At 38.0% G+C, this 26,932-nt stretch overlaps 1 protein-coding gene across 1 annotated transcript in view; it reads left to right on the forward strand.

Moving 5' to 3' along the window:
* GLDC (glycine decarboxylase) overlaps window positions 1–23,712 on the forward strand; it is a 41,918-nt gene extending 18,206 nt beyond the window's left edge. Inside the window, exons 4-25 of the mRNA XM_083352540.1 lie at window positions 3,331–3,495; window positions 4,350–4,427; window positions 4,686–4,833; window positions 6,189–6,385; window positions 9,119–9,215; window positions 9,364–9,469; window positions 10,215–10,354; window positions 10,954–11,034; window positions 11,627–11,724; window positions 12,163–12,247; window positions 12,332–12,373; window positions 13,463–13,605; window positions 14,789–14,864; window positions 16,026–16,151; window positions 16,802–16,951; window positions 18,116–18,228; window positions 18,583–18,724; window positions 19,709–19,820; window positions 20,120–20,215; window positions 20,522–20,694; window positions 20,814–20,894; window positions 22,438–23,712. Of these exons, the coding sequence (XP_083208666.1) occupies window positions 3,331–3,495; window positions 4,350–4,427; window positions 4,686–4,833; window positions 6,189–6,385; window positions 9,119–9,215; window positions 9,364–9,469; window positions 10,215–10,354; window positions 10,954–11,034; window positions 11,627–11,724; window positions 12,163–12,247; window positions 12,332–12,373; window positions 13,463–13,605; window positions 14,789–14,864; window positions 16,026–16,151; window positions 16,802–16,951; window positions 18,116–18,228; window positions 18,583–18,724; window positions 19,709–19,820; window positions 20,120–20,215; window positions 20,522–20,694; window positions 20,814–20,894; window positions 22,438–22,581 (2,593 nt within the window). The 3' untranslated portion in view covers window positions 22,582–23,712. The remainder of the gene's footprint in view (window positions 1–3,330; window positions 3,496–4,349; window positions 4,428–4,685; window positions 4,834–6,188; window positions 6,386–9,118; window positions 9,216–9,363; window positions 9,470–10,214; window positions 10,355–10,953; window positions 11,035–11,626; window positions 11,725–12,162; window positions 12,248–12,331; window positions 12,374–13,462; window positions 13,606–14,788; window positions 14,865–16,025; window positions 16,152–16,801; window positions 16,952–18,115; window positions 18,229–18,582; window positions 18,725–19,708; window positions 19,821–20,119; window positions 20,216–20,521; window positions 20,695–20,813; window positions 20,895–22,437) is intronic.
* The last annotated feature ends 3,220 nt before the right edge of the window (window positions 23,713–26,932 follow it).

The raw sequence follows: 26,932 nt of genomic DNA on the forward strand, positions 1-26,932 counted from the left end.
TGTGGTGTGGGCACTGCCCATATTGCTATACACACATAAGTACTCTGGGAGGTAACAGCAAGATTCTTACACAATGTATAATTTATATATACATATACATATACATATACATATACATATATATAAGCATTCTTATCTCTCATATATATATATATACTGTATATATGAGAGATAAGAATGCTTGTTGTATCTCTTCCTATGGAATGTGAGTGCTACACATCACTAAGACTGCAATGAAGTTTAGAATACAGGCAGTTCTTGACTTACAACAATTCATTACATGTTCGAAGTTACAATGGCACTGGAAAAAGTGATCTATGACCATTTTTGATACAACCACTGCAATATCCCTATGGTCATGTGATCAAAATTCAGATGCTTGCCAACTGACTCATATTTATCACAGTTGCAGTGTCCCGGGATTATGTGATTCGCCTTTTGTGGCCTTCTGACAAGCAAAGACAATAGGGAAGCGAGATTCACTTAACAACCGTGTTACTAACTTAACGACTGCAGTGATTCACTTAACAACTGTGGCAAGAAAGGTAGTAAAATGGGGCAATACTCACTCAACAACTGTCTCACTTAGCAACAGAAATTTGGAGCTCAGTTGCAGTCGTAACTTGAGGACCACCTGTACATTATTTGTTTCTCAAACCAGAAGGGTGATCTGCCTGTGCCCTAGCTCTGCTCTGCCTGGGAAGAAAGCCTGTTGGGATCTGTTCCATAATTCTTTCCAGACCAAAAAAGCAACCCTCACAGATACTGAAGAAGCTCAGCCCGCCTCTTGTCTCTCTCCCTTCTTCTTGAAGACAAGACGCCATTCCCCTGGTGGCTTCAAGGGATGGTTTTGCCCCTCGAACATATTTTTTTCTTGCCACAAAACAAAAACAGCAAGGCCTGTAGGGAAGGGAGGGGGGCTGTTGGGCACACTGGAATGTCAGAGTTTGCATGCTCCAATTAGTCAGCTGGCAGAAGCTGTGGCAATATTGAGCTTCTTGGAAGAAGGTGCAAATATGACTCTTGAGAGTTTGGTATATTAAAATATTGTCAATGTGGAAGTTCCTGTACACTATTAAGCAATAAAGGTGCCTCTGTGCACAGCTCAGGAGCTCATGATAGATTTCAGACAAACAAAGGCTGTTAACTCTTCCACACAATCCTCCTTTTTGCCAAGCGTATTAGGGAGAGGGAGGAACTAGTCAGCCAGCCAGAGATTTGTATCAGCTTTTGATTCATTTATTTTATTTGTACAGATCTGACTGTAAAGGTCATGGTTTTAAGCAAATAAGCCTAAAGAAGACATGTGGAAGAGTTACATCAGATATCCCATTTGTAGGCACATTCTGTTCTCCATTATTGGTTTTATTCTAATAATTGTTTCTGAAAATGGCATTACCCCAAGTATTAGGATCTACAAATAATTTTCATTATGGTTGGCTCATGATTTGCCAATTATAATTTTCAAAACAAGTTCATTCAGATTTTGTTTTTAAAGGTGTTTGTTGGTACAACCTAGGTTATATACTCATAATAAGAAACAAGAGTTTACAATCGTTGGCATTCTAAGTCACAAAAAATCCCCACCAGTCTCACTGCCAGCTTGAATGCATACAAGATCCTGACCTATTTCTTACAAGGTTCTCCCATTTTAGGACAATCCTCCCATTTTAAATCTTTGCCTTTACTGGAGGCCCAGTTAACATAAGCAATAATCCTGCAGGATGTCCTGTTTTGGTTGCTGATCAATGAAATTCACATGAAACTCAGTAGCGTGAAAGAATTATACTTAGAAGAAAGATAACAGAAAATAAAGGACAGCCATTGGCTGTTCATAGGCATTGTTCTTAATGAAAATAGATTTCCTCTCGTAATACCACATTACTACAGTTGTGTTGTTAAAGAATGCAAGGTCATATGCGTTCTTTAAGTTATTTCAAGCTCTTTCTATTTATGTACAGTGAAAAGAACAGGAAAAGCTTATTCTAAAAACAAAAACAGTGTGGCTCAATAACCTACAATCAATTGTTAGTGGCATAATGTTATGGGGTTGTGTTAGACTATGCAACCTAGTTGTGCCTAGGTTTCTGAATGGCTTCAGACTATGTTGCCCTAGAAACCAAGCTAATTTAGTAAGTGATGTGACATGAACATAAATGAATGGGCAGAGAATTGAAAGTAAGTTTGGCTTCTTGAGGGACTCGACTATCAGTCTAGACTTAACCCTAAAAACCCAGTTTACTTTTCGTCACTATTGCTTGAAGAGTATTTTTCATGTGCTGCATTTAATTTACTTACACTGCACAATTTTTATCAGTTCTGCAATAAATAATAGTGGTCTGTGCAGTAATATTTCATGGGAACATGGTTAAGAAATAGTTCAACACGTTTAAATTGAAGTGTCATTAAGAGGGTTAATTTTTACTCTCAGATCTTGGATAATTAGTTTAAGTCTATCTTAACCAGGGCAGTGCAGTGATCCAGATTCAAAGGGGAACATGTGATTAGATTCATTAGGGGGCATGCATATACTTCCTGTGAACAACATCTTAAAGCAGCAATGTCCATGCCTGATCCTTCACAATCTCATGTGATTTACAGGGTTCCTAACAGATACAGTCCTATACACAACTGGATTACCTACTGTGTTTTATGCACAGTGCTTCTCTATACTACTTTCAATGTTTTTTTGTTTAATATGCTTTAACATGAAATTATTACAACCTCAATGTCAATAAGGATTCTGAATTAGTACTCCAATAGTACCCAAACACAACCAATACCTTCTATGTTTTGTATGCATATGTGCTTTCAAGGGAAATTAAAAAAAAAAGATTTGAACAAATAAATCAGGATCTTTTACTCTCCTACTATTGTAGTAAGGGCTAGTAAATCGATCAACAGTAATTTAAGCTATATAATGCATTGGGGTTTTTTATATGCAAAGTTAATATTTTTAATGTTATGTATCTTTCTTCCTTAAGGCCCTTAATTTATCTTCACTTTGTGAGTTTCCATGATTGAGAATACCTATGAATTTGGCTTTCCCCAGTCAAAGCCATGTCTGTGTGTGTCTGTGCACGCATGCGCGAACATGTGTGCCTTAGAGTCACTGTTGACTTTTGGCAACTGCCAGGAGAAGCCCTTGCTGTTTTCTTAGCATGGCAAGAGAGGTTGTAATATGGAGCAAAACTTACTCAACAGCAGTCTTGCTTATTAATGGACATTTTGAGCTCAGTTGTGATTTTGGGCCGAGGACTACCTGTATAGTTCTATAATATTCTTTGAGTGGGGAAAACCTTAATGAAGAAAATGTGTTGCTTTTAATAGGGTGACTCAGTATACCCCTTATCAGCCAGAAGTCTCCCAGGGCAGGCTGGAGAGCTTGTTGAACTACCAGACAATGGTGTGTGATCTCACCAGGATGGATGTGGCTAATGCCTCTTTGCTGGATGAAGGAACAGCGGCAGCAGAAGCCATGCAGTTGTGTCACAGGTAATAACCTCAGATCACAAGACTGCTTTTGGAGGGTGTAAAGTTCCTCAGAAGTTTAGTGTTGTGGGCAAGGTTGTCCATAAGGCAGAAGGTTGCCAAAAAACAAAAGTCAAAACGCACATAAACACAGGTGAAGCTTTGATCACAGCATCCTGGCTGCCATCTTGGCTGCAAACATCCTCAAATACTTAATTATATGGAAGAGACTGAAAACAGCCCATAGGCCCATATTCTAAACCAGGGGTATCTACCCTTGGCAACTTTTAAGACCTGTAGAATTCAAATCCCACGAATTCCACATGCTGACTAAGGAATTCTGGGAGTTGAAATTCACAGGTCTTAAAGTTGACAAGCTTGCATACCCTTGGTTTAAATGATAATATGAGGGAGAAACACCAAAGGAAGATGTAATATTTGCAGAGTGGCCATTGATCAATTTGGGGAAAGCCATATTTCTGAGCAAATAATGTAGGAGGTAATTTTTTTTCCTCAGCTCCCTCCATTCCCTACATCTGTTATTCAGAAATATAGGAACACGACATGCTGTTTCGTTAGCACAGTTCATCACCCCTGTTACAGCCAGGAATTTAGGTAATCAACTCAGAATTCATAAGAAAATCATGACTTACTTCGTAGTCATTTCCTGTTTGTGGGCTTTGGTAAATTGTGGCCTTGTTTCCTTTTCCAAACTTCCTGAGAATACAAATTTGAATTTTATATCAGGAGCTGTCAAAGCCAATTAAAAACAAGAAAGTTTTTGTTTGTATAATATAAGCAATGGAAACTTACCAGTTTATAGTGAACTTTGTATGACCCATATCTGAAGTAATTTTATTGTTTTCTCTTTCCAACAGGCATAATAAGCGAAATAAGTTTTATGTCGACATCAGGTGCCATCCTCAAACGATAGCTGTGGTGCAGACCAGAGCAAAGTAAAGTTTGATTTACATCTTTAAAAAAAATTAAATGGGCAATCTGCTTGCAGTTTTTTAGTAACATAGTCTACCTTAGTAAGTTTGACTAAGTATGAAACATGCCTATTGCTTTACTTGAAACATTTTCTGTTGAAAGCGATCAAGTTGACCTTTAACTCTGCATTTAATATTCTTGCTTGAATTTCTTTTTCTTTTTTAAATCATGTTCACTATTGGGAAATGACTTTGTTTTAATATGTCATTTTTGCTTTCCAGATACACTGGCATAAATGTAGAGTTGAAGCTACCTCATGAGATGGATTTCAGCGGTAAAGATGTCAGCGGTGTCTTGTTCCAGTACCCAGACACTGAGGGGAAGGTGGAAGACTTCACAGGCTTGGTTGATCAAGCTCATCAGAATGGGGTAACTGAAGCAATAAGAATATTTCCAACCTCCATGTTTATGTCTGGCAGTGTAAAAGTAGGTTAGGTCAATGTCTGCTTTTCCAATCTAGTAAGTTATTGAACTCATAGCATTTCTGTACCCCCACAAAACCCCTGCTCTCCATTTGATCGCAATAGAGGTAACTTATTTGTGTAGGTAGAAATTAAAAGACGCTTGCTCCTGGGGAGGAAAGCCATGGCAAATCTAGACAGCACACTAAAAAGCAGAGACATCACCCTGTCAACAAAAGTGCATATAGTCGAGGCTATGGTCTTTCCAGCTGCAATGTATGGTTGTGAAAGTTGGACATAAGAAAGGCTGAGCACCAAAGAATTGAGGCCTTTGAACTAGGACTGGAAGGTGATCAAACTGGTCAGTCTTAGAGGAGATCAACCCTGACTATGGCTCTTAAGAAGGCCCGATCATGAAGTTGAAACTCAAATACTTTGGCCACCTAATGAGAAGGAAGGACTCACTGGAGAAGAGCCTCATGCTGGGAAAGATTGAGGGCAAGAGAAGAAGGGGATGACAGAGAATGAGGTGGCTGGATGGAGTCACTGAAGCAGTAGGCGTGAGCTTAAATGGACTCCAGAAGATGGTAGAGGACAGGAAGGCCTGGAGGAACATTGTCCATGGGGTCGCGATGGGTCGGACACGACTTCGCAGCTAACAACAACATAACAATTTGTGTAGGTAGTTCTCGCTTAACAGCTACCTTGTGCAGGAATCATTTAAAGTTACGAGGGTGCTGGAAAAATAACTTTATAAACATCATGCATTTATGGCAGTCATGTGATTGCCATTACAATCAATATACATTGTTCTGGGAAGAACTTCCATGGTTATCTACATCAGCAGTCCCCAACCTTTCCGGCTTTGTGGACCAGTGGGGATGGGGAGAGAGAGCTGCGTGCATGTGCGCATGCTCACTCACCATTTCCGCAGCCCAGTTAGTGAGCCATGGCCTGGGGTTTGAGGACTCCTGATCTACATGGACTTTTATGAAGCTTGGAGCCTTGATGGGAGCGCCCTTCTTTGAAGGTGGCTAGTATACTTATACAAGATCTCACCTCCACCCTGTCAATGCATTGGTTTTTATCCATTTTAATCTTAATTTTAATATTTTAGTTTAGCTTTTAATGTCTAATGTTTTAATCCTATAGTTTTATTCTGTTATTTACAATATTGTAAGCTGCCTAAAGTCACTTAATAGAGAGATGGATGGTATACAAATGTGTGTGTGAGAGAGGGGGGGGAGAGGAGATGGATGGATGGATGGATGGATGGATGGATGGATGGATGGATAGATAATAACTTGGCTTCTCTTATATCAGAGTCTGGCTTGCTGTGCCACCGATCTCCTTGCCCTCTGCATCTTGCGGCCTCCAGGGGAGTTTGGAGTTGATGTTGCTTTAGGCAATTCCCAGAGGTTTGGGGTGCCTCTTGGGTATGGAGGACCGCATGCTGCCTTTTTTGCGGTCAAAGAGAATCTAGTGCGAATGATGCCTGGAAGGATGGTGGGAGTTACAAGGTAGGTTAACTTTCTGTTGAAAATTGAAACCATGTTCTTGTAAGTCCTGAAGGGATTATACACGGACTGTGAAAATTTTTACTCTTCTTATGTATTTTCCTCTTTCCAGAGAGCATGAGGTGTTTTTTTTCTTTATATCTTTGGCTGACCTTGGATCATACAGGTAGCCCTTGATTTACAATAGTTCATTTAGTTACCGTTCAAACGGCAGAGGGAAAAGTGATTAATGACCATTTTTCACATTTACGATCATTGCGGGATCCTCATGGTCACGTGATCATAGTTCAGGTGCGTGGCAACTGGCTCATATTTATTCCTGGGGTCATATGATCACCTTTTGCGACCTTCTGACAAGCAAAGTCAATGGGGAAGCCAGATTCACTTTACAACCATATTACTAACTTAACAAGCACAATGATTCACTTAACAACTGCGGCAACAGAATTTTGGGCTCAGTTGTGGTCATAAGTCGAGGATGTCCTATAATTAATTTTTTAAAACTAAACTATTTCATGCTACTGAAATATATGTTGACATCAAGTTTACTTTCATACCCACCCCTCACACAAATTTATATGCATATATACTTACCTGCATACTATTAGTTATCTTATTGGTTATAAATATTGGTTGGAAACATGCAGAAGAGGCTCTCATCCTGCAGTGAATAGACAATGGCTAAAATGATGATGATGATGAGGAGGAGGAGGAGGAGGAGGCTTACTTGCATACCAAAAACGTCAGGCAATTGCACACCAGCTGTCCAAGATGAAGTTGGAGACACCAACACAAACTTGTAGTCTTTTAAATATATAAATATATTTACCATTCAGATTTACAGCAGTCTTTGTCATCATCCAGAAATAAACAACACAAGATAGTCAGGAACACAGGAACATCATGAGGTAAATTAAACAGTATACAGAACACACACAAGAAAAAAGGAGGGAAAAAGGGAAACTCCTCCTTTATATTTACAGCAGCCAATCATAGCGTAGATTGCCTCGTGCATGAGTCAGGATTTTCTAACTAATCAACTAGAAACTGTGGTGTTCTGGCCTATTGTACACTTTACTGTTCCAGCTAGTAAATTCAGTGTCCTAACAGAAAATTAATCTGTCCTGAACTAAAAATGGAAGAGGTGCCATTAAAAAAAAGGTTGCTATATATCAAGCACAAAGAATTTAAGGACCTATAATAAAATAGCCTCAGGAATCTCTTTGGTTTGAGCTTAAAAATAAAATAAAAATATATGTTTTTCAATCATTAAAGCAGAGAAAAAATACTGAGCAGGAGCCCAGCAATTTCCAGTTAAGGGGTTCCTTTTCACACAGGAAAGCTTCGGTGTCTTCTCAAAGGTTCCTCATTTGTTTCTCTGCATGTGTCTCTTCCTGCACACTGATAGGTCCCTTCTTTTCAACATGCAGGTTGATGGAAAATGACAATCATTACTGTCCAGCCCAGGCTTGTTAGTTTCCAAGTGCCTCCAATTGGCCAATGTGTGACTCTTGGGCTAGACCAGGGGTCAGCAACCTGAAACAGTGAAAGAGCCACTCGGAACCAGTTCCCTCACAAAAGGAAAATCTGGGAGCCGCAAAAATTGTGTACGCATGTGCGTACATGTACACATGCGCAGAACAGGGTTTGACTGAAGAGTGGAGCCAAGGCGAGATATGCACCTATCCTGCATATTTGAATTGATTGGTTGAACTTTTTTAGTCCCACTTTTTTTTTTTGGACTACACATAGCAGAAGAATGGGAGCCGCATGCGGCTCCGGAGCCGCGGGTTGCAGACCTGTGGGCTAGACAGATCTGTTTTCTGATCCAGCAAGGCTCTCTTTTTTTAATAGGAGCTCTATAATCATAGTATTGTACGTTTCCAGAACTCTAGGTAAGATCCGAATGTATTTATCACAGACAGAATGCTCATTGTCCCTTCATAAAGAACCTTATATAATAGATCCTCAGTGTCCGGCATGTTGCCTCAGGGCAGTGGTGTGTGCCCTCACACGTTCCTTGGTTCACCATGCATTCTGACTTTCCTAATTTTAACTTTCCTTAAGCTCTCTTCAATTAAAAACCTGAATGAGAAATTAAATTGATAGAAAGCAAAGCACCAGCTTCAAGCAGAATCCAGATTTCCAACAATGCCTTTGGACCCCAACTAAAAGTAATTAATACAATGGACTCTAACCCCACTTTGTTTTAGTCGTTTGATATATGATATTTTGTGACTGGCAACTGTTGTTTGTCCATGGCATGTTCTCAAAAATGTGAAAAAAAGAAAAAAAGCCACAAGATCTGAGATGCAGGAATTCTGAACATCACTTGATGGCAGCAACAAGTCATAATTTTCTTTTTTCTGTGCTGCCATCTAGTGGCAATTCAAACCTTTGTATCCCAGATCTGGTACCTCTACTAAAAAAAGTTACAAATCCTAAGAATTAAGGATTGCATTGTCCACGATGGCATAGCTGAGTAGACTCTTCGCATTGTTTTATTTCATAAAACATGCAATTTGTCAAACTGTAGTATTCCCTCAGGTGATAGCAAAAGGAAACTGCTTTGATTCAGGAATAATTTAGAAAGTTTCATATTCTAAATTATTCATCTTTCTTTACATTTTATTTTACAAAAAATATTATTAATCTTTTTTGTTAACAAAACCAAATAGTCTTTGTCTATTTAAACTGAAGAAAATAATATATATTTTCCTCTGTGTATGTTGTAAGAGATGCTAATGGAAAAGAAGTATATCGGCTTGCACTGCAAACCAGAGAACAGCATATCAGAAGAGATAAAGCTACTAGCAATATCTGTACAGCACAGGTGAGCTTTTCTTCAATCATTGATTAGAAGACTAACCTAGATGATATAGTATCTGAGTTGCCTCATGCTTATATCCTATTATTCTGTTATTCTATTCTACTCTATTTTATACACAGAAATTTATTTAATGCCAATTTCTGCTTCTTAGGCCCTTCTGGCTAACATGGCTGCCATGTTTGGAGTTTATCATGGTGCAAATGGACTAAAGCACATTGCTAAGAGAGTCCACAATGCTACTCTCATCTTGGCAGAAGGTGAGTGAACCTTCAGACATAAGAATACCCTGTTCAAAAGGAGCAATTTTAATGTTGAAGAATTTGAATAAACTCCCAAAGCACACTGTAAATGGGAATAGCAATAGCACTTGCACCTATATACTGCTCCGTAGTACTTAAAACACTCTGAGCTGTTTACAAATGTCAGCATATTGCCCCCAACAATCTGGGTCCTCATTTTACCCACATTGGAAGGATGGAAGGCTGAGTCAACTTCGAGCTGGTCAGGATTGAGCTCCTGGATGTGGGCAGAGTTAGCTTGCAATACTGCATTCTAATCACGGCGCCATCTTTTTTTTTTGCTACAAGCTTTTTTTTTGTTTATTCTGCAAAGTGTAGTGATTCCTAAAACAGGTTTGTGAAACAACTTAGAATAATTTGACTCAGGTCTAGTAATATGAAAACTCAGTCACTGGTAGTCCCAGCACAGTTGCTGTTAGCAGCCAAATGTATTTGTTTGCTTGTTTATTTACATCCCACCTTTTTCTAATATTTTTATAAATAACTCAAGGCAGTGAACATACCGAATATTCCTTTCTCCTTTTGTTTTCTCCACAACAACCACCTTGTGGGTTATGCTGAGAGAGAGAGACTGGCCCAATGTCACCCAGCTGTCTTTTATGCATAAGGCAAGAGTAGAACTCAACTTTAACTTACAGAAACCAGAAGACATTTTGCACTCTGTGCAAAAAAATCTGAGTGGGTTTGTGTTTGTTTATGTTAGGTCTGAAGAGAGCAGGTCATCAACTCCAACATGATCTATATTTTGATACCTTGAAAATCCAGTGTGGGTGTGGCATCGAAGAAGTCTTACAAAGGGCAGCCCAGAGGCAGATAAACCTTCGGATTTACCCTGATGACACAGTAAGTGACAGCTTAATGCAGGCATGTCAAACTCGCGACGTCATGTGACGTAGCGCAACATATCGGAACTTTTTCCCATTGCCAAAAATGGGATGGGCGCGGTTTCTCCGTGACGCTCCAGCCCGCGAGCCGGCAGTTTGACACCCCTGGCTTAATGGATACTCAAAAGTGATTCTAATGCCTTTATCCATTATTCATTATCATTTTCTCCTTAAAGAGATAAAGGATATCCAATAAAGATTTTCTAAGAAACTCTGGAGTCTCTGAGGCTGGTGGTTTTCTTGCAGACATCTCATTATCAAACTAAGTAACATCATCAGTGCTCTAAGAAAGTCATTGTTTCAGAAGGGAAGCTCAGTAAGCAGCCATGGAATCTGTGTTAGAAGAAAGAACATCCCAAAACAACAATTTTAAATTGTTGATGTTCATAGAAGTTATTAAAACACTATGCATGGTGTACATATCTTCATAAAGAGAGTATCAATAAATATCATCCAGGTTATATATTCTGTTATTGTTTCAGTGTAGCTCATTGTATTGAAACATTTGCACTGATGAACTTAGAAGTTGTGTCCTTTCTTTCTTCCAACTGTCAATAGCTGGGAGTTTCTCTTGATGAAACTGTAAATGAAAAAGACCTAGATGACCTATTATGGATTTTTGGCTGTGAATCTTCAGCTGTAAGTAGATCACTGATTAGAAAACTAAATAATTAATTGGTTAATATAGAGCATAACTGAGTCCATAACAGCGCACAGTGATGCCTGGATTCTCATTCGTTCACCAATATCACAGAAAATTTTGGAAAAATATCCTAATTTTCAGCAGTGTGAAGGGAAGTTCAGTAAAGCTACTCATATCACTCGCTATCCATAACTATATCACCTTGAGCCTTCACAATCTCTGTGTGATTTTACCCTTTTGGAAATCAAAAAGGTATATATCCTGAAATATCTCATTGTTTGCAACTGTTTCCAGTTGTTTCCAGTTGCACTTCAGACTAAGATAGCTATTTTAGAAGATATACTAGCAGACTGAAACTCAATTTCTTTGGAAAGTAACTAATCCTGTTTCTGCACTGAGCATATTATACTTCACAACAGATTATACAAAGATAAATGCAATCCCAGCAAAATAGGAACAGCTCCCCCCCCAATAAGTTACTATTCCAGGAATGAAATCCAAATTAATAAATAAGAACAACAACCACAATGATAATAAATAATTAATTCTGAGAGGAGAAAAGAGATTGTTTCTTTTTATGTTTGAAAGGAATTGGTTGCAGAGAATATGGATGAAGAAACAAAAGGCATTTTTGCTACTTCGTTTAAGAGAACATCGAAATTCCTAACACACCAAGTATTCAACAGGTTTGTAAAACTGTTTAGAATTTGTTTTGTCTCATGCTGGTTGATAAAGTAATAAAGATGAAAATGAGGCATTTGATATTCCAGAAAAACAGTGCTATGTGAAAATATAGGGCAAATTAAAATATTAAGCTACTAAGTTTCCATTTTAGGAATGTTGTTTGCACTAAGTTTACAGTAATTTGACCAATTATTAGCAAGCGACACACAATTAAAGCAAAATACTCATCATTGTACTTTTATCTGTATGTCCATTTAAATACAAATGTTTCATCAATATGTATTGATAGCCAACTTGGAAAAATGAATGTAGTTTAGAGCAAATATGAACATTAACAGGAGGAAGAATGTACTACTGATCTGACAGAGGACTTGGGAGCATAGATAGTGTTCAGCTTTTATTATTACTTTCATTGTTAATGTAAATTTTTGTGTCTGCAGCTATCACTCTGAAACAAATATTGTCCGGTATATGAAAAGATTAGAAAACAAAGATATTTCTCTTGTTCACAGCATGATTCCATTGGTAGGTATAAATTGAAAAGAGAAAAAAAATCATATTTGTTAATTTTCTTGAATAAAATCCTGATGGTATGTTTTCTTCCTTTAGGGATCCTGTACAATGAAGCTGAATAGCTCATCAGAACTTATAGTAAGCTGTTTTAATTTATGTATTTTGTGTGAAATAAATTCCAGATAACTACTCAACCATTCTTTCTGAACATTAAATAAAGTCAAAGATTTGGAATAGATTGCCATCTGTTTCTCTAAAAAAAGAACAATTTAGAATTATGTTTTGGTGAGACCAGTTAAGAGGTGATCTTGTGAATGGAACCAGTTATTTTAGGTGGATATTAACAGTGGAATTTGATTCACTCATAGGATCATTCTGCGGCATAATCAGATGTGCAAGATTCTGTTTTTATAGCCAATCTCAATAAAAATACTCTTAGCTTTCTTTAGAAGAGTTGATTTCCAGGTCTGGTCTATGTAGTGGGGCCACGTCACCTCTCTCTTCTTACACTGAATTAGGGAGACATCTACCTGAGCCTCCTCCAAATATTATCTGTCTATTGTGGACTGAGGGCATGTTTGATCCCTCAATGCTGTGGTAATGAAGCTTGTATATATCCATCAAGGTCATTTTCCTTGCTCTCTACAATCACCAAGGAATTGTTGCACACTATGATTTTGGCTATTGCAGGTCAGTTGAGGATAAAATATTTCATGGTCCAAACTAAAATAATTGACTGAAGAAATAATTTCTCTACTTACTTTAGAAAATGTATACTGATTTCATTTTCTAAACTCTAGCAAATATGTCCATTCCTTGTATAAAGAAACAAAACACTAGACTTCCTCCATCCCAGTTGACAACCACATCCAAAAAGTTGTTATAGTAGGTTTTCCAATGAATAGCCACACCTTATGGTCAGCTTAGGAGTTGCATTTCATGTGCTTCCTATCATTTTTGCACACACACAGACACACAGACACAGACACACACACACACAGGGCTTTTTTTGTCATAGAACGCTCAGAACGGAGTTCCGGCACCTTTTTTGGATGGAACCTTGTATGGTAAGCAAGGCGGGTTGTATGACATGTGTGAGTTCCGGCACCTTTTTCTTCTACAAAAAAAGCACTGCACACACATATATATATATATTAACACAAATATGACTGATTTTTTTCCTTCTCTTTCTCTGTGCCCATCTGTGTTTCCGTGTCTGTTTTGTAGCCTATTACATGGAAGGAATTTGCCAATATTCATCCTTTTGTTCCTCTGGATCAAACTCAAGGATACCAGCAGCTTTTTAGAGAGCTTGAGAAGGATCTGTGTGAGATCACAGGCTATGACAAGTTTTCATTCCAGCCAAACAGGTAGAAGCAATTTTGTTTGACTTACTGCAGTTTGCGCAGACTTAAAACTCTCATTTTGGTTTTTTCATGTAGTCATTTCCTTTCTCAGTTATCTCTGGAATAAGAATGTCTGCGTTATTTACATATGATAAATGGAACATAGGTTTTGGGCCACGTGTGCACACGGCAAAACAAACATTTTAACATTGAAGATGTGTATCAGGCACACACTTTGCATTAATGGAAGGAGTAAGAGGATAGAAAAATGGTTCTAGGCAACAGAATCTAGAAACAGTATTTTATTTCCATCAGAGTTACAGTGAAGTACAAATTGATTTGGATTTAGATAGTTAGAAGTGGAAATAATATATTTTATCTTAAATGGTTAGGATTTCAGTAACAACAATCTGATTTATGAATGGATATGTGCTTGGAAAATGTCTGAGTTGCTTTTCTTCATTGCAGTATCCAAGATACAAAGGAATACTCAACCAGACCTTTGTGCCTTGCTTACCATTTCCTCATATTTCTCTGTTCCAATCACATGCCTATCCCTAGGAAGAGTATGGCAGTCCAGTAGAGGCTTTGAGCTTGTGTCATCCCGCTGCATAGGAGCCAGCTAATTTCATAATCATGGCAAGAAGTGCCTCATTCTTCTTTGGGGCTATTTCTGCCCTGGGGCAGCCAGTCAGAAGAGGTTGTGAAGGGAAGACATGCAAACTACTCAAAAGACAAAGGCAAAGTTCTCAGCTGAGAGTGTCCCGATTGGTTTTCCTTTCTGGCTGTCCCCTTTCAGTGTGTCATTGCCCCACATCTTCCAGATACTTTGTTTATAAATGTATGATACATCCACAAATCAGGACACCTCCATTTGGCAGTGACACAGAGCAGATGCCATAGAGATAGGCTGGGCTAGCCAGTGGGAACCACACTTTGTTGATTTGTGCTGAGTCGAAGATGGACAGATAGCCCTTTAATTCAGTAGTTGGGAAAGACTCAGGAAAAAAGATATTAATCTGCTTTGGCGACTTGGTTTGCAACATGAATTTAAAAGCGGTGGTATTCAGTATCATTTAGTCTTCCTTCTCTGCATAGAATGATGTATTCCAATATTTTTATTTTGGAGATTATTAACAGAATTTTAAATAGGGATGTTGATTGATACCACCCTAAACATGCTATAATAAGCTTTGTTTCTTTGCAGTGGAGCACAAGGTGAATATGCTGGGCTAGCTGCAATCAAGGCTTATTTAAATGCAAAAGGAGAATGGCAGCGAAGTGTAAGTAAAAAGTGGACTTTTATCTAACTTTTGATTTCCTGTCCCCTATGTAGCTAATTATTTTCAGAATGGCAGCTTGTTTTTCGGTAGAAACAGACTTAATTAGCCTGGCTGTGTCCAATGTAAGCTCTGTGGGCTGTTTGTCATTTGCACAGTTTGCTGGTTGCTAGGTGAGATGATCTGCCTCCTTTTGCTAGCCTTTATGCACTTGCACTATTTTCTGTATGCTTCTATAGTTAAGTGCCTTTTCCTTCTTTAGACACACTAGTTGTTCTGCAAAGATTTCACAGGAAGTACAGCCGGGGTGTGTGTGTGGGGGGGTTGTTTTGTTTTTGTTAGACTGAACGAAAACAAATACCTTTTCCATTTCCTCCTGAAACAAATGGAGGAGGGGACCAGAAAACACAATATTTTGTATTCCACTCGTACAAGAGTTTATATGAATACAAGAAATACTGAACACTTCATGTGGTTTGCCCTCCTTCCTAAGGCTGAAAGAGTGTGATTGGCGCAAGGCTTTGTGCCTAAGGCAGAACTAGAATTCACTGTTTGCCAGTTTCTAGCTTGCTGCTTTAACCACTGCACCAAAGTGGCTCATGGCTGCTAGACATTCTTAATGAGATTCTCTTGTATCATGTGAACAGTCCTATATTCACTAGCTGATTAGCAGTCTTAAAGCAAAAGGTAGATTAAAATCAAAATCAAGCCATTATGCTCAGAAAGGCAGTCTAAAGAGTTTTCTATTGTGATTAAGACTTTGTTTTTAATCACTGAAGAAGGGAATCATGTGATTTTCTGTCTGATAATATCTTTGCTCCCAAGCTGGAGATTTTAATATAAATTACTTCCTTGTGAAAAAATACTAGTTATATGATAGGTATTATTTGTAGCCTTTCTGCCTGTCTTTCATTATTCTTGTTAGCTGATTGACAATTAATGCAAAGCTATAAGCATGATTTACCACTCATGCATACTCATACTCATTCATACTCAGCCTGAAGGAAAATATATACTGCTTAGATTAATATTTTCAATATGTTGCGTCTATGATATAATCAAGCTGGAGTTAATCAGACAGCTTCAAGATTTAACAAGGTTACACACTGAATTGTAATGATCATGTTTTCAGTTCATGACACCCTATTCATTTTCTTCTTAAAGGTCTGCCTTATTCCTAAATCAGCTCATGGTACCAACCCAGCAAGTGCTCAGATGGCAGGGATGAAGATCCAGCCAATAGAAGTGGATAAAAATGGAAGCATTGATGTGAGCCATCTGAAAGCAATGGTTAGTTTGCTGCTCTTTGTCCAAATACATTCCTCTATTATAAATTATGAATGTTTAGAAAAAATGAGAAAAATTGTCCTTTAAAATGTTTTTATGACACATACTTTTTTTGGCTATTTTTGAAATATTCTTTGTTTGAGAATCAATGCTGCAGATGTGTCTGTTTTTGTGGCTATTTACTATTTCCCTCCTTTTATTAACACAAAGCTGAATATTAGTGAGAATTGCATAAATGGTTATGAAAGATTTTGGGTACCAAATAGAGTATTTACTCTGTGGAGAGAAGTTTGATAATCTTCAGTGGCGTTTCCCAACCTTGGCAACGACTTGTGGACTTCAGCTGCCAGAATTCCCCAGCCAGTGATGGGAGATGAAGTTCACTCATCTTAAAGTTGCCAAGATTGAGAAACATTGAGTTAAAGGAGAGGGATGGAACCTTTGCTAGGAGTTGCTGCTTGATGGAGTTGCTAAGACCAAATTAAATGTACCAGATCTGACTTGATAGGCCTTTTATGCCAAACTGATAGAGACAGATTTTATTTTTCTTAAAATTTGGTAATGTTCCATGTGAGGAGTTGAGAAGGAAGAATCTTGTTTTTAATCACTCAGATATGTCACAGTGTTATCATTTTTCCCCTTTCTTCTTGCAGGTAGATAAGCACAAAGAAAACCTAGCGGCTATCATGATCACATATCCATCCACTAATGGTGTCTTTGAAGAACAGATCAGCGATGTATGTGATCTGATTCACAAGCATGGAGGCCAAGTTTATTTAGATGGAGCAAATATGAATGCTCAGGTGAGAAATAGAAATAGACAAAGGCAAATCCTTTTAGTTCATGGTTTTTTTAAAAATACTGGAAAAAGGTCGAGGCATATCCAAATGTTTGACTTAGAAATGGACAACATTATGAGGCTCTGATGCATGGGATTTTGATAGTGGCAGCATCGAGATTTACAAGTATGGCTGATTTCTCATATTCAGTAATTCTGTAGCCCTGAATTTCTGAAATCTTGGATCATTCTCATACTAATTATTCATAATTTTGACATGAAAAAGTTTATAGAAAGGCAGAAAAGCAAGTCATCCATATGGGAAAAGTGTAATATTTGGACCTTTACAGTTTCAAAAAACGATGAGTCAGGAGAGACATAATGAGACATTGCGGTGTGGAGAAAGCAGTGAGTCAGTTCCCCATCTTTAATCATTCGGTTCCACTGAAAAATGAGATAACAAGATAACATGTGACAGAAACACAGGAAAATATTTCACAGTGTATGTCATTTGGCTACCAGAAGAGGCTTTTGATTGGGAGAATGTAGCTATTAGGAACCACTTATTCCAAAATCAGAGCAGTCCACAAAGTAAAGTTATTTTACTTCATAAAGTAAAAAAGAAAAAAAATCTTGTGAGACCAGCCAGAGAGGAAGAGTAGGCTCACAGCATTCAACAACCCAGCAGGACTAACTGAAGGGTATTGTCAAAAAGCTGAAAAGGGAAACCACTATGGTACAACTATTGCACCCATTTTTATTTTTATTTTTTGTCAAAAAGAAAAATCCATATAGCAGCCACCAATGGTGCAAATTTTGTTATCCTGCAGATATTTCATTATCTATGTAACATTGTCAGTGCTAGAGCCCCATTCCTTTCTAGCCCTGATGATGCTAGCTAGCTGGATAAATGAAATGTCTGCAAGAAAACAACCAAACTCAGAGAACACCAAGGGCCCCACAGTTCAACCGAGCTACAAATATTCTCTTCTATTGGTGCACTCAAAGTTCTCTACATTTTCAAAATGGGGGGAGTTTTAAGTGCACCATCATGGTTGCCGTCTTGACTTTTTGGCTCACAACTGGCAGATGCCCCTGCAGGCCAGATTATGTAGTTCCCCACCATGCTCTAAATCTTTTAACATCTAGATTTTGGATTGGGAACATTTTTCTTTTCTTTCCCTGACAGGTTGGCCTGTGCCGTCCTGGAGACTACGGGTCAGATGTTTCTCACTTAAATCTTCACAAAACATTTTGCATTCCTCATGGTGGAGGAGGACCTGGCATGGGACCGATTGGAGTGTTGGTGTCTATTTCTTCTGATAAGAGCATGTATTTTTATTGGGGGGTTTTTTCCATGTAGTTTAAGATGGATGGTTTCAACTCCGAAATCCTCAGCTAGTAAGGAGTTGAAGTCCATCCATCTTTAAATGGATTGAGAAACACTGGTAGACAGAAATGCAGGAAGCTGGATGCTGCCAAAGCAATTTTCTTTCCATTTTGTTTTGGAGGTTCAGAATGAAATGTACTTAAGCAGACCTTAATGTACTTAAGCAGACCTTTGATTCTGGCTAATTAAAACACCGTGCTATGTCTGTTGGTGTTACAGTAGGAGGGAAGCTGGATGTTCAAGTTCTTTTCTTGCTGCCCTTTTAGGAAGATGCACCTGGCTCCTTTCCTGCCCAGCCACCCTGTCATTGCGTCACCACACGATGCAGATTCAAGCCCATTAGGCACCATCAGTGCTGCCCCTTGGGGATCCAGTGCCATCTTGCCTATTTCCTGGGTTTATATCAAGGTACTTCCATAATTTCTGCTTGTTTCTTCCGTACTAGTAGATTCTCACACTGATGATAACAGACATCTGCAGGAAGGTCAAGTCCTGCATGGCTGTATGAGAAGAGCTTCTTGTATTCAGAAGTAATTGTGTAATCCAGTTGCATGAGGGGGGCTTTCAAACCCTCCTTCCCATTGTAACCCCCCCACATAACAGTTGATTCACAAACTGAGCATTCGAAAAAGAATCAGAGGTGCTACAATGATTTGTAGCCCACATCTCAGCTCTCAGTGAGGTACATGAGCTCACAGCAACATTCATAGTGTTCCCTCCTATTTTCCCCAATAAGAATAAACCCATTAGATAAGCTGAGCCGAGATGGAATGACTGGTCCAAAGTCATCCAGTGAGCTTCCAAGCTGGAGAGTTGACTTGAACCTTGTTCTCCTATTCCAAGGCCAACACTTTAACCATCATATTACAATGGCAGATGGTTTTAAGTCCCATCACAGACAATCCCAGTTAAAGGGATTAAATAGCAAGTGCTGAAAGAGTAAACAGCATTCTACCAGATCCAGCAACGTGAGACATTGCTACAAGAAACTTCCCTATTCTTTCAAAATAGATAGAAATAACTACAAATAATAACAGCAATAACAAGGGTGAATCAGATTTGGCAGCATGATTTATGCCCAGTCTGTCGAACCAAGTTACTAGGGATAAAGACAGCCTCACTTTAAAAATGTTCAGGTTTAAAAAAATTAATTTCTTGGATGAGATCTCCAAGGAAGTACTAATTTATATGCTATCCACTCCTGAATGGTACTGGCTGATTTATCGATGAGTTTGTGTAAGCCACCAAAACCATTCACACTGTGATGGCATCTAAGCTTATAAACTAATCACTGAATAAATATTGATAGAATGCATTAACATGGAAAGTTTAATCATCTGTATCAGGAATATGGCTTTGTTTTTCCCATTTTCATTCATGTTTGCTCTTTAGATGATGGGAGGCAAAGGCCTAAAACATGCCTCTGAGATTGCAATACTGAATGCTAACTACATGGCAAAGCGACTAGAGAACCACTACAAAATCCTCTTCAGAGGCTCCAAAGGCAAGTATCAATAGGAATACTTTCTGCCCAGCGGTTAGCCATTGTACCAGCATGTTGACATTTAGCAAAAATGAAGGAAACAAACTGAGGGAAGCTTAGTTCGAACAGCTTTTATCAAAATCCAGAATAAGCTGCCCTTATCCTCTTAAATAGGAAGCCTCGTTCAAATCTCCAGCAGTTGCTTGTCTGCTCAGCAAGAAGACCCCTCCGTAACCCAATGAAATGAGGAGCTGCCCTGTTCCTGGCCCTTATTATTCTTAAAAAAAAATTCACATGTTTAAATCTTTACTCCAAAACAGGTTATGTAGCTCATGAATTTATTTTGGATACTCGGCCTTTTAAGAAAACTGCAAATATTGAAGCTGTGGATGTTGCTAAGCGGCTTCAGGATTATGGTGAGATTTTTTTTCTTCTTCCTTTCCTAACCCCTTCTTCATTTTGAATGCTACATATTTCACAACAGGGCAGCGATATGATTTTTAATGCTGCTGATGGCTTTTCTTCGGATCAAGAGGAAAGTAGAGGACATACAAATGGCTTTAAGCAAAATACAGAAATGCATATATTTATTTCATATTGTCCTCATAAAGCAGATTAGAACAGAGATTGATCTAGAAGAGATAAATGATTGAGATGTTTTCTGACTATTGAGGTTCATTACTTTAAACATCAGGTGAACAATTAGAATTCATGTTTCCTAGGATTCCACGCTCCAACAATGTCCTGGCCAGTAGCAGGAACCCTCATGATAGAACCAACCGAGTCTGAAGACAAAGCAGAGCTAGACAGGTTTTGTGATGCTATGATCAGTATTCGACAAGAAATAGCTGATATAGAAGAAGGAAGGATGGATGCTAGAGTTAACCCCTTAAAGGTAAATTCAGAAGGGTTTTATTTTTGTGAGACTTCGACCGGGTGCTCCTTGTTCACACTAAACAATGGGTGAGGGCTCTTTTTACTTTGAGGGTTCTAAACTACATTTCTTTGATTTAGATGGCCCCACACACCTTGACCTGCCTGGCTGTGCCCAATTGGGATCGCCCATACTCTAGAGAAGTGGCTGCTTTTCCACTAGTAAGTAATGGGTTACCGTTTCACAATTATATTTTGAGCAATTTTATTAGAAGTGTTCTGGTCAGTTTTACAAGCCAACAATATGTTCCATCAGATGTGCTGAAAAACCTCTAATGGGTGTTTGAAAACCAGACAAGAACCCATGCTCTTCTTACTGCATTCAGTTTTGTTTGGGGCTGCCATAGAGGAAGAGAATTTTTTCTGTCTTGCAGATGTCCATCATGATCACAGTTAGCACTACATGCCCTAGACTAGAAGACACTGGCATGAAAAAATGCTGATACCTTTCTTGCATTGAATATAGCAGATACATGTACGTGGGAGAGCTTTCTAGGCCAGAAACCAGCAGAGCATAATACAGATTTAACAAAAAAGTATAATGTAGCTTATTTTTTGTTTGAGGCCAATCTACTGTGCTCAGACTGCTGGCATCCCTGTTCTGAAGTGATGCTCCTATACATACTGGAAAAATGAAATATTTACTTGAGTATTCTTGTGTGTGCTTAAAGAGAAATAGAAAATTCTGTAAATTTTCAGCAATTTTTTCTCTCAAAAAACTAGCCCTCCTAGCAATGACTTTTCACCAACTGCTTTGGAAACTGGCGAGTTCAAAAGCAATGTGTTGCATTGAAGAGAGGAGGTATTCGATGAAAAGAACTGTTTCCACCGCAAGAAGTGAAATAAAGAACTAACCTGTTTTGTTTTGATCTGGCTTTGGTTTAGTTCCTACAAGAATAAGATAAAATCTTTGTATCAACAAGAAAATGGTGTCCAAAGCAAAACAAGGAACATCTATGGAGATTCTCAGTCATCCAGGTCATGGTTGTCCCAAAAGTGCTTTTCAAAAGGCAACCAGTCTTTGTTTTTTTCCTTCTCATCCAAGAAGCTTCTTCAATTCTCAATTGAACCTGACCTGAAGAAGCTTCTTTCTTGGATGTGAAGCAAAACATCTTCAAGGAAAAAGATGTTTTTTCGGATAATTGGAATATGGAAGTGGGAAACCTGCAGTTGGCTCATCAGTCCCATCACTTCCACCCTCCAATACTTCTGAAAGAGCCCAAACTGGTAATACTGAAATTCGGCAGCAAAATGGTTGTTTCACTAGTGCAGTTTGAGATCATTTATGGTGGGCTATAAAAGTGCAAATTGGAGGTTTCCCTGTAGAGGTTTCTCACTTTCATTTCCATCCTTATTTTGGAGGACCAACCCCCCCCCCCCAAATGTGCTGCTGAGTTTCACTGGCAGAATGTTTGGATGCTGGGGTGAAGCACAGAATGCAGGTTACCTAATTTGTCTTTAATGAGTAAAACAACTTCATATATCTCAAACTCCTGGTCTGGTCATTGAAAGACTTCCAAATAGGATCTTTCCAAATCGTATAGGGCTTACAATCAATACCTTGCCTTGAAAGCTTTCCTTGATGTATTTCACCCCCTATGGTATACCCCTTTTTAATATACATAAGCACATTGTAATTACTAATTTTTTGTAGTTTAGATGTTGTACTGTATAGCTTTTCTAAATATTCCTTCCTCTTCCTTAGCCGTTTGTGAAACCTGAAAGTAAGTTTTGGCCTACAATTGCCAGAATTGATGACATCTATGGGGACCAGCATCTGATCTGTACCTGCCCACCAATGGAGGTCTATGAATCCCCTTTTGCTGAGAAGAAGAGAGCATCATCTTAGGACCAGCTTCCTTCCCCCCCACCCCCCACCCCCTTTTCCGATCACTGGGCTTAATTTTTCTTGCTGTATTTGCAGCACTGTGAAGACAGGCGAAATCTTCAGCCCAGTTAGCACATTTTATATACAATGTATATTTTTTGAAAACTCCACTCTGTTAATTAAATTTCTGTGCAGCTATTTGTAAATACTTTTATTAAGCGGCAATTGATTTGATACAGTGCCTCAGTTCCCATGTCAATCCATGCTGAAGTGGCCTTGATTAAGCCCCTCTTTTCTATCAGGGCTGCTTTTCTGTGATTTAATAATAAGCATTGAACTGTATGAACAAAAGCAATACACTGTTTAAACAGTCATGACTATGCACCTGCTCATCCAAATGCTGTGATACAGATTAACCCCATTTTTTTAAGGACAGTTTTATAATGTATTTCCCTTGGTTTTGAGCGGAGGTAGAATGGAGTTACTATTCATTTTGTATGAATGAAGTCATGGACAACCATTAACAGTTTGATACGGTCGAAAGCAGGTGGCTTTGTAAAAAAAATGTACCACACTCTGTTAGATTATGGCAGTGCATCTTTGTTGTTTATAATTATGTGACCTAGAACTGATATTTTTTAAATTTTCTCTTGTTAACGTGCCAATTAAAACTAGTTGACTTCAGTTTTTGAAGCTTGATTTCAATCCGACTAGCAAAATACAGGTCACTTTCTTCAGAATATGGACATTAATGTGAGCCAAGTAGGCATGAGACACTTTCTCAGCAGCATTTGTGATCTCACACCCCCCCACCCTAAGTGAGGCACTTTGAGAGGCTTTGCTAGGGCTCTAATGATTACACTTGCGAGAACAAAAGGTTGCCTGCAGGATTGCTAGCATTAAGATTTCTAATACATTTTGTTCTAATACAGATATTTAAAGGGCACATGGTTTGGCAAATGAGAAAGCCCTGTTCCCTTTTAGGTTAATCTTTGCTGAATATTACTTAATCAGTCAGCCATTTTCTGTAAAACTGACTTAACACATTCAGTGCAAGAACTGTAGCCTATAGCATAGCTAATTTCCAATTTCTTGGTCACAGTTCTGTAGACTGACTTAAGGCATAATCAACAAAAACCACAAATACACACGTACACATGCGGGTCAGACACACTTCTCAGAATATGACCTATAAACCTTGGTGTAATGTGGTCTGATATGGGACTGTTGGAAAACAGTGCTATCACAGTAGTTATGAGTTCAATCAATTACAATATGCTACAGCAATTAAATGCAAGTGCAACAATCTGAATTTATTATTTGAAATTAAAGGATGAGAGTACATCCTTTACAGCACACATCAAAAACACATAACTTTTAAAAGCTATCTCACATTGAACAAAGAGATGCCCACAACTGTCAAAAGAGAAATCCAATTTGAAGACATTGATGGCAAGCTGACCACTATGAAAACTGCTTCAAGAACTGCTTAAAAAGAACCACAAAACACCCCATTTAGTGTGGGGCTTACCACCTCTGGTTTCAGAGAAGCTTGCTGGAATAGGAAATGAGTAATAAAGTGCTTCCTACATATGATAATCCAAGCAACAAATTATTTATGGGGAAAAAGTCTTCATTTAATGCTCCAGTAGACCCTGAGGTTGTAATTTTACAGCAAATGAACTTGGGATAAACTCCTGGTGATTCAATAGGAATTACTCTGTAAGAGAGCCAACTATTACAATGTATCAGAGAAATGATCAACTTTTTATTAGCAGTACCATTTGGTTATTTTTTTAGCTAACTTTAGCACCGGATAGCTAGCTTAGCAAATATATTTTATTTTTTATCCCGCCTTTATTTTTAAAAATAACTCAAGGGGACAAACACTTTCTCCTCTTATTTTCGCCACAACCCTGTGAGACTGGCCTGGTCACCCAACTGGCTTTCATGCCTAAAGTGGGACTAAAATTCAGTTTTCAGGTTCCTAGCCTGGTGCCTTAATCACTAGACCAAAGAAGCTCTGTATATTCTGAAGTGGACATGGGGAGGTCTTGCATAAGCCAAAAAGAAGTTGTGTTTTCTTTATGCTTAGTGTGGTGCACAAAGCTAGTTGCTCACTGTGCCTCCTAGGCCATGACTTATGACAGGGAGCAGAAAAAGGCAACTGCCCTCCCCCCAAAATTATTTTATTTCAGCATTCTTAAAATTCTGAAATGTTCATGAAAATCCCAACATTTAATTCACCCAAAGGTTCACTAATTTCCAGCCACTCAAAGTAAGTTATCAAAATTCCAGAAAATTTGGCAGTTTTTAATTTTGTGATAGGAGGCAGGGTAATATTTGGGCCATTGTGCAAAATTGTTGATTCTTGGTTTATAGTTTAGGTGAGCCAAAATACTATAGCTTGTTCAAAAAGTCATTAATTAGCATGATGCCAGAAGTTGGCCACTGAATATTTTCATCTCCTACCTAAATATTAAAATTAACTGTTGTCTGGTCTAAATGCTAACTTACAGTTTTAATATATGTACAGGGCATAAGTTCATGTATAAGCCATGCTAATATGTGACTTGGGTTTCAATCAGCTTGTGATTAATATTAACTATCTTTACAAAATAAGCAAAGATTCTTGATCAAACTCTGCAACTGGTTTTCTAAATAAAAGTTGTATTATTGATTCTCCCAATTTTATTCATCACTGAGGTTAAAATGGCATTAGAAATGGGGATCGGCATTCAATATAGCCAGACTAGAGGTTTCTGAGGCATGAAAAGATAGTTAACGCTTTATCTAGGCTGAAGATATACTCACTACCATGACTGAAAGCCCAAAAGAAGCTTTTAATCTCACAGCTGTCTCATCACTCTGGAGACTGCTATTGCAGAAAAGCTAAAACCATTTATGAAAAGCTAAAACCATTTATGAAATTTTGCTTCCTTATCTTGCTTTAGCTGCAAATTCATAAACTCTTTGACTAAAAAGGCCATTGGCTGACATAGCCAACTCAATATTTGTGTATCTGAGGGAGAAACAGGAAAGTACTGCTTTTAATTTTTATCTAACTAGATATCTTTTACTATCACAGCTGAAAAAATTTGGTTCATTCAATCTGTGGATAATTCAAATAAGTCATGTTTAATTATAGTTTTGTTATCCTGACTAAGTATAATATAAACCAACCTGAGTTGAGATACTGTCCTAGTTCATCCATAATGATTTCTGTTTTACTTAGTGTTACATGTAAAGTAGGTCACTATGGCTTTAACCTGTTAAGTTAAACATTCCAACATTCTTATATGTGAATTCAACACTCTTTTTTTAAACTATCCTATTTTAATTTTAATTTCTTCCTGCTAAAGGAAAAAGATTGGAATGTAAACTGAAACCAGTTAAATAATCTAATCCAATGTTCAGTACCATACCTAAACCAGACTTGAAATCAAAAAGCTTCCGTCTCAATTTATAATACAGGGATAACACCAGCTTCCCAATTCAAGCAATGTTCAAACAACTGTATATATTAAAATAGTATGTAAGTACTCAAACGTATCTGTTCTGATAGCAGCATTTACTTTCTATAATCAAAAGCTGATATGAAATGAAAGTCTTATAAAAATGCATTTTAAAATATATAACTCTGCAAGGCAAATGCCCAACGGACCAATGTAAATTTCAGGTTTACTAATTCCATTTATCAAAATTTCAAATGGAATTTTATGTAATATATAAAACACTATTTTAGGAAATTACTTGCTATCATGTCATGGGTGTAAAATGCAAACAATCAACACCTTATGAATCATAAAATATTTAATAAGTATATTCAGGGGTGGGGAATATACTGTATATAAAATTTCAGATCACAATATGAAGCAATTTGAGCTCTCCAAGCTTGCACTGCTTTCAATGCTGTATAAGATGTATTGCCACTAATACAAGACCTACTAAAAGCAAACAATTTTACCTATTACAAAAGTGGCTTGTTTTATATGAAATAGTTTTTACACAATTAAGAGTGTCTTGAACACCCTCTTTAAGTGCAAAAAACACAAATCACTTTACATCAACAGCAACAATGCATTCATATTCTCAGTCCTTAGTAGTCAACTTGCAGAAGATACGAGAGCACAATAACGCTCACAAAAATAGACTAAAAGCTTGTTGTTGCAAAAGGAGTAAGAAAGACAGCGGGAGAGAAAATACAATAAAGAATTATGCACACCACAGCATTTGATGTTCTCAATAAAATTGGCTTCTTACGTGCTGTTTTCTTGTTGCAAAATCAAATTGCATGGACCAGGCAAAACTAATGTTCAGAAGATAGTGTGTAGCTAAACTTCATTGGATGTGTTGCTAAACTTCCCCCAAT

Source organism: Vipera ursinii (assembly GCF_947247035.1).
Source record: "Vipera ursinii genome assembly, chromosome: 2".
NCBI classification, from domain to species: domain Eukaryota; kingdom Metazoa; phylum Chordata; class Lepidosauria; order Squamata; family Viperidae; genus Vipera; species Vipera ursinii.